The following is a 6,055-nucleotide window of genomic DNA, read 5'->3' as shown; positions in this document are numbered from 1 at the left end:
AGGAAATGATCAACACCAATGCTCAACCTCTCAGCAGGATCATTCTCTAGGAAAAAAATATAAAAGTGAAATATTAAAAACCCTGAAACGTGAAATCCATCCGTCTGCACATTAGCTGATGTGTCTCGTTCACATTTGGAGAGACGAGGAGGGGGAAGGCTCTGTTTGAAAGCCAGGAGAGTCAAGAAGTTGCGGGCGGTGGGGGATGGTTTCGGCCAGAGGTTCACAGGTTTAGCAGAGCATAGTGACATCTCTTCAAAGAAGTGGGTGTTGCTCCGTGGCTTGGCTCCAAGCTGCACTCTTTTGGCTCCAGTGTTTGAAGACTAAATGTCTCTTATTTTCACATGCTGGCCGCGATTGGCCAAACAATAACACAGCCTTGCATTGTGATGGTCTGGAATCGTTGGCACAATTAGCTGAGACTCATTAATCAAACTGGCATGAAATGGGAATGTGTGGCCTTCCTCCGTAGACGAGGAAGACGAAGGGTCTGCATTCCGTCCCCAAGGAACTGTGGGGAGGTGCACCAGGGGAAGTCGACTTGCTCTTAGGGTTGCTCTACTCCAGTCAGCTGCTTTATGAACAAAATCAGGGGAGAGATGTCTCCTTGCAGTGTAGAGATATGGGGAGAGTCACGTGGCCTCCACAGAACTACCAAACAGAAAACTACTACGTCTACTACTTCTTTTCTATTCTCCTTCTGTGAGCTAAAGACACACAGAACAGTGCAGCTATTGCTGGAGGGAAGGTGGTGCTGAGAAAGGCAATGGCCGTGTAGGTGGAAGGGCGGTTTGCATTCATTGCTGCTTTATACAACGGGGCCCTGATAAGTGCTAAAGCAGGTGAACGACTTTGGATAAAATGTTCAAATAAACTGTGCTGAAAGGGTCACACAAAGTTGTGGGTTTAAGAAGGAGTTGTTTTGCTCTTTGCAAAGGGTGTCACTGGTGCTGTCCAATAGGTATCCACGCGGCATTTGAAGGAGTATTGTACTGGCCAGCATACAGCATATGATCTGTGACAAAATGTGTGTTTTGAGCACTGTGGAAAGGCAATACAAAGGTCTTGATGTAAGATCTGTCCCCAGATCGTACGTAGCACCAGTGTGGTTGCTCTTCAGAGCGACTCCCAAAGGTCCTGCCTTTAGGCATGGGGAGTTGTATGTGGGAAGCATGGCGTTCTGCAACAGAAGCCATTTCTCAGGAGACAGGGAGACCCTTCTGGCCTTGTCTCCTTGCATGAATGTAATTCTTCTTATGGGACTTTTGGCTGCAGTGATCTCATGTCGTAGTTATTTCATGCAGTTATCTCCCACTGCATTTCTAAAAAGAGTCTCAGCTGGTATTATGGATTTGCTTAGGTTCACAGATGGAGGCATATGGGTTGTGCCTGCGTTAATGTAAGCCAGGTTTCTGGCGAAACATGGCATGACACCTTGAAAAACCTGTGTGTTGGTGCATGGAATGTGTTCACTCCTGCTTGGATCCTTTCTCTAATATGAACTGCTCAGCAAACCAGAAATGATTCGCACAGCACATTGTCGAAAGCCAGAATGATAAGCCGGGATAATGAAGGAAGCTTGTTCTTATGAAACAGGGCTTATTTGATAGTATGTAAGCCTAATGATGGGCCCTGTCTCCCATTTTATTGATGTGAGTTGTTTTGGCAGACAATAAGTATCTGAAAATCACTCTAAAATACCTAAGCTTGTTAATTTATTTTATTTGTACCAAACCTTTCTACCAAAAATGGCACCCCAAGTGGCCTATAGAAACAATTGCAATTGATTAAATCAATCAAGATAATTTAAAATGCAATACAAACATAGCAATTACAGAGGAGCATATTCTGAAAAGCGGCACCCAGTCCAGCAGATCCATTACAGGCTACAAGCCTTCTTAAATAAATGGGTCTTTGCGTGCTGGTGGAAGAAGAGAGGATGCAATCCTGGTCTCCCTGGGAATTCCAGATGAATTCCAGATAACTAGACTGCAGATTTGTTTTATTGGCCATTATGAAGGAGATGACGCACGAGGAGGATATGGGCTGGCAGCAGCTGAGTGTACTCTGCAGCCAGCAAATTCAGCCCTGACAATATTGCAGCCAAACAAGTTCAGAATGGTGAAGACTGTTCTACTATGAAAATTGAAAATCAATCAAAAGGTCATTTGAAGTTGGTATGGCTATTAATCCTAAAAGAGAATTGCAAGAACATTCTGCCAGAGGAAAAAAACACGCATACTCATTTGTCTTTATGTGAATATAAGGTTGAATGTACAATAGTGCACTGCTTATATTCATGCCCTGCTCAAGAACACTTGAATATTAATTTCAAGTATAATTTTCACTGCATCTTTTCACAGGACAGTCAGGGTGGTGTAGTGGTTAAAAGCACAGGTCTGGGACTCATGTGATAGGGATTCTGGTTCCTACCCAGCCATGGAGCCAACTGGGTACCTTTGGGCCAGTCACAGACTCTCAGCCCAGTCTACCTCACAGGGTTGTTGTTTTGGGGATAAGAAGGTGAGCAGAATGAGGAAAATGATGTAAGCCTCTTTTTCACTGGAAGAAAGCTGGATATAAATCTAATAAATAAATAAATGTGGATGTCATATATGTTTCTTTGCATTGGCCCATTGGCTCAGTCACATTTTAATAATTTCCACTAGCAGTATTATGCATTCTTTTCCCTAAGGAAGATCAGCTAGGTTGCTTTACCTGGTAGGAGAAATACGTATTGAGTACATATGCATATGTACAGAAGCCTTTATTCATAGGGAGAAAGAAGGTGCATTATTTAAGATATGCCATAAAAAGTTATGTAAGGATGAACATTTTGCAGTCTGCATTCAGCTCACCCTAGTAATTCAGAATCAGCCACTGAATACACACACCCTGATTCTACAGCATGTTTTGATCAGTTTTGCATCACAGTCAGGGGAGCTCCAGAAAAGGTCTCCTACTTTGCGAAATGAGAGGCAGCTTCCTCTGGCAACTTCTTGTGGTAGGTACTTTGGCATGCGGCCCTGATGAGTTTGTGTAGCCTTGCAGCATCCTGGTGCCAGGGACTTCAAAGCAGATGGCTCGCCCATGCCCCGGATGGCGTATGTGAGATCCTCTGTGCGGTTTGTCTATTCTCTGTCTAAAGGCTACAGCATGCCAGTTCTGTGGATTATGCCTTGTGCTTGTTCACTTAGTCAGGCTCCCTTATTTTGCTGCTTCAGGAGGCAGTCCTAAACTCTGTTAATACCATTTTTTCCCAAAGCTCTCCTGCTGGGTGAGCTTAAATCCTTGCATTAATCTACTGCTGTGTTTGTTTCACCATGCTGAAAAGCAGGATGTTTAAATCCCCTCTAAATTCTACTCATGCTTCCAAACACCAATGGCTTGATCTTTTTCTAGACATGTTAGAATTAGACAAGTTAAAATCCAGATTCCTAGGGTCAAGGATAGGAAAGGATTAGGGATAACAGAACAAGAAACTAGTTGCTGTTTCAACCAAAATGAAATTACTTCCTGCTGTGTAGAATGGGTTTCTGTTGCTTGGTGAGGAATATGTAGCCCTCAAGATGTTGGTGGACGCCAGCTCCCATCAGCCCAATTTTCTAGGTGTTACTGTCGCTTGTTAAAGTGATCGCTGAATAACCCTAGGATTGTCCATGCTACAATTGCCTTCACTCTAAAAAGTATAATTTGTGCTTAGTATCATCAGTACATAGTGACTGGTAGTTCAGATTATAGTGTCTTTGTCTTGCAATCCTTGATTCGCTAGGATCACTCAAGAAGAACTGAAGTAGAGAAAAAATGCCACTGACATACACTTGGGAGGAGGGAGATGGCTGTAAACACTGTGAACACCCTCTTCCAAAATAGATTTAAGGGGTATCCCCATCCTGGTACTTTAGAAGTGAAAAGGAAACAGTAGGACATTTCTCTGAACTTTGTTCTTTACAATACCATGCTAACAGGAAAACTCTTCTGACATTGGATCTATAAAAGTGGTTTCGAAACTGACCATTTGGGAGTGGCTAAATGAAGAGGGCAGTAGTACAAGACAGTCTTCCATTTTACCAGTCCTTTCCTGCTACGTGTGACTGCAGGATGCGGTCTGTTAATGTGTTCATAAGTGGCAAAAATCGGGGGTGGGGTGGGGATTTCATCCATTTGCAGAGAAGTAGAAGGTGAGGTCCACTGCTGCCTGGAGCAGTTGCTATTTCCCTGCCCCACCCCCTGCATCAGCCTCCTGGGGCCTTCCAGAGCACCAGCCTGGTTCCCTGCCCGTCTTAAGACAAGAGTAGCTGAAAGCAGGTACGCTCTCAAGCAAACAGGCACCAGAAGCATGCCTGGAAAATAAAAATGGAAGGAAGCTGCAGCCCAGGGCCTTCTTTTGCAGCAAGCCCAGACGCTCAGGAAAAAGGTCATGGAGAGTAGGGGGTGCCCTATCGGGCAGAGTGGGATAGTAGGGAGGTGTTGCAAGCACTCTGTGTTTTTTTTTCTTTGAGGGTGTACATAGTATGTGTTAGCAGGGGTAGCTTTGATGTAGTGTACTTTGAGGTGTATTTGTGTTGTGTCTGAGTTGTGGGTGTGCTTTGCCTGGATTTTGTGCATGTGTGGTGTGTGTGTTTTACCTGGACTTTATGTGTGCATGTGCAAGAGGTGTCTGTACTTTGCGTTTTTTGGAGGGGGTGACTGAGACTCCTGCCTGCCCAAAACGACCTTCTGCTTCTGCCTTTTGGGAAATGGGTGTCTTGTGACGGGCCATACCCATCACGGCGGCCATTTTGTGCAAGGGCCCATGATGAAGCCTCAAAATGTAAAATCTGCACAGAAGCTGGAAAAGATTAGGAATCCCTGTGCGGCAGCATCGCATAGTATCGTTACTAACATCATCACCCCTGTGGGGCAGGTGGAAATGGCCGCTGACGCCTGTGGGAGCAGAGGCCATTCCTCCCTGAATGCCTTCCGCACACAGCACAGCATTGTAACAACTTCCTCAGAAACTGTCTGCGAATGGGAAATCCTGGCCACCTGGTGGCAGCACTGCAACAAAATTGGAGGCAGTGAAAAGACGAAGCCAACTATAAGAGGCGCTTATGGGAGCGGGTGAATTCATCTCCCAAACCCTCCCAAATATAGCAAGCCAGAAGTTCTCCACTGATATTTTTCAGCTCAGCCCTAAACACATTTTAGAAAGAGATCTGGAAGCACTGAGCTTTTAAAAATCGAACGTCTTTTAAAAGTTACTTTTTTTTTTTTTACTTTCAGCAGATGGAAGCAAGAAATAACTAGCACAGTCTTGCCAGCAACACATGGGCATGTATGAGAAATCAGTTTAGGGATGAAAACTTGACAGATTTTTACAGTTCGGCCCTGTGGATTTCCTTCCTTCCTGCCCCCTTAACTTGCATCAACTCATTCCATAACAAGTGGAGCCAGTACACGGCTTCCATTTTTTTTCTTTCCAAAGAGGAAACATGCACTTTTTTGATGGTGGCAGAAAATCTTGAATTTTTTGCAAATGGTGTCATTATTTTTTAAAGAATTTTGGGCCATCTTATGCAAATGCACAATTGCAACACAAGTGTAGCACAAGACTACACAAGCAGAGCCATCAACTTGGCCATTCCTACCTAGCCAACCCACTTTATTTGGGGAGGAGGATGAAAACAGGTCAGTTATGCTATAAGTATGCAATCTGACTTGCTGGGCTAACCAATTTGTTTGTGGAGAGGATGAAGCAGACAGGGTGTTTATAAGTGGAGGCTCTGTGACCCACAGACTTGAGATCATTTGGAATTGAGCAAGATTTCTAATGAATGATTAGGAAATAATGGTGCCATCTGCATCCATGCCATTACTGTGATTTGTGCTAATGGTAGGAACTGGAAAAAATGCACAATTGTTTTCTGGAATTGGGGGAACAGATTTAGGAATCCCCTCAGGCTTAAATAGAATTCCCAGCATTGCATATCCATAACAACACAATATGTTTTAGGATAAATGACACCTAAGGTTTTGAATTTGTAGTTTTGTTTTTAAACCTCTTTTTCCTCCC

The 6,055-nt window shown here is 44.0% G+C and overlaps 1 protein-coding gene across 1 annotated transcript in view; it reads left to right on the top strand.

The window, feature by feature from the left end:
• The window catches only part of CDK15 (cyclin dependent kinase 15), a 73,849-nt gene that overhangs the window by 32,140 nt on the left and 35,654 nt on the right, over nt 1-6,055 (top strand). The window contains exon 12 of the mRNA XM_044431717.1: nt 4,266-4,280. Coding sequence (XP_044287652.1) covers nt 4,266-4,280 — 15 coding nt within the window. The remainder of the gene's footprint in view (nt 1-4,265; nt 4,281-6,055) is intronic.

This window comes from Varanus komodoensis, unplaced genomic scaffold (assembly GCF_004798865.1).
Source record: "Varanus komodoensis strain SLA01 unplaced genomic scaffold, ASM479886v1 scaffold23, whole genome shotgun sequence".
In the NCBI taxonomy this organism is placed as follows: domain Eukaryota; kingdom Metazoa; phylum Chordata; class Lepidosauria; order Squamata; family Varanidae; genus Varanus; species Varanus komodoensis.
Note: the sequence above shows the minus strand (reverse complement) of the source record. Positions and strands in the feature narration are given on the sequence as shown.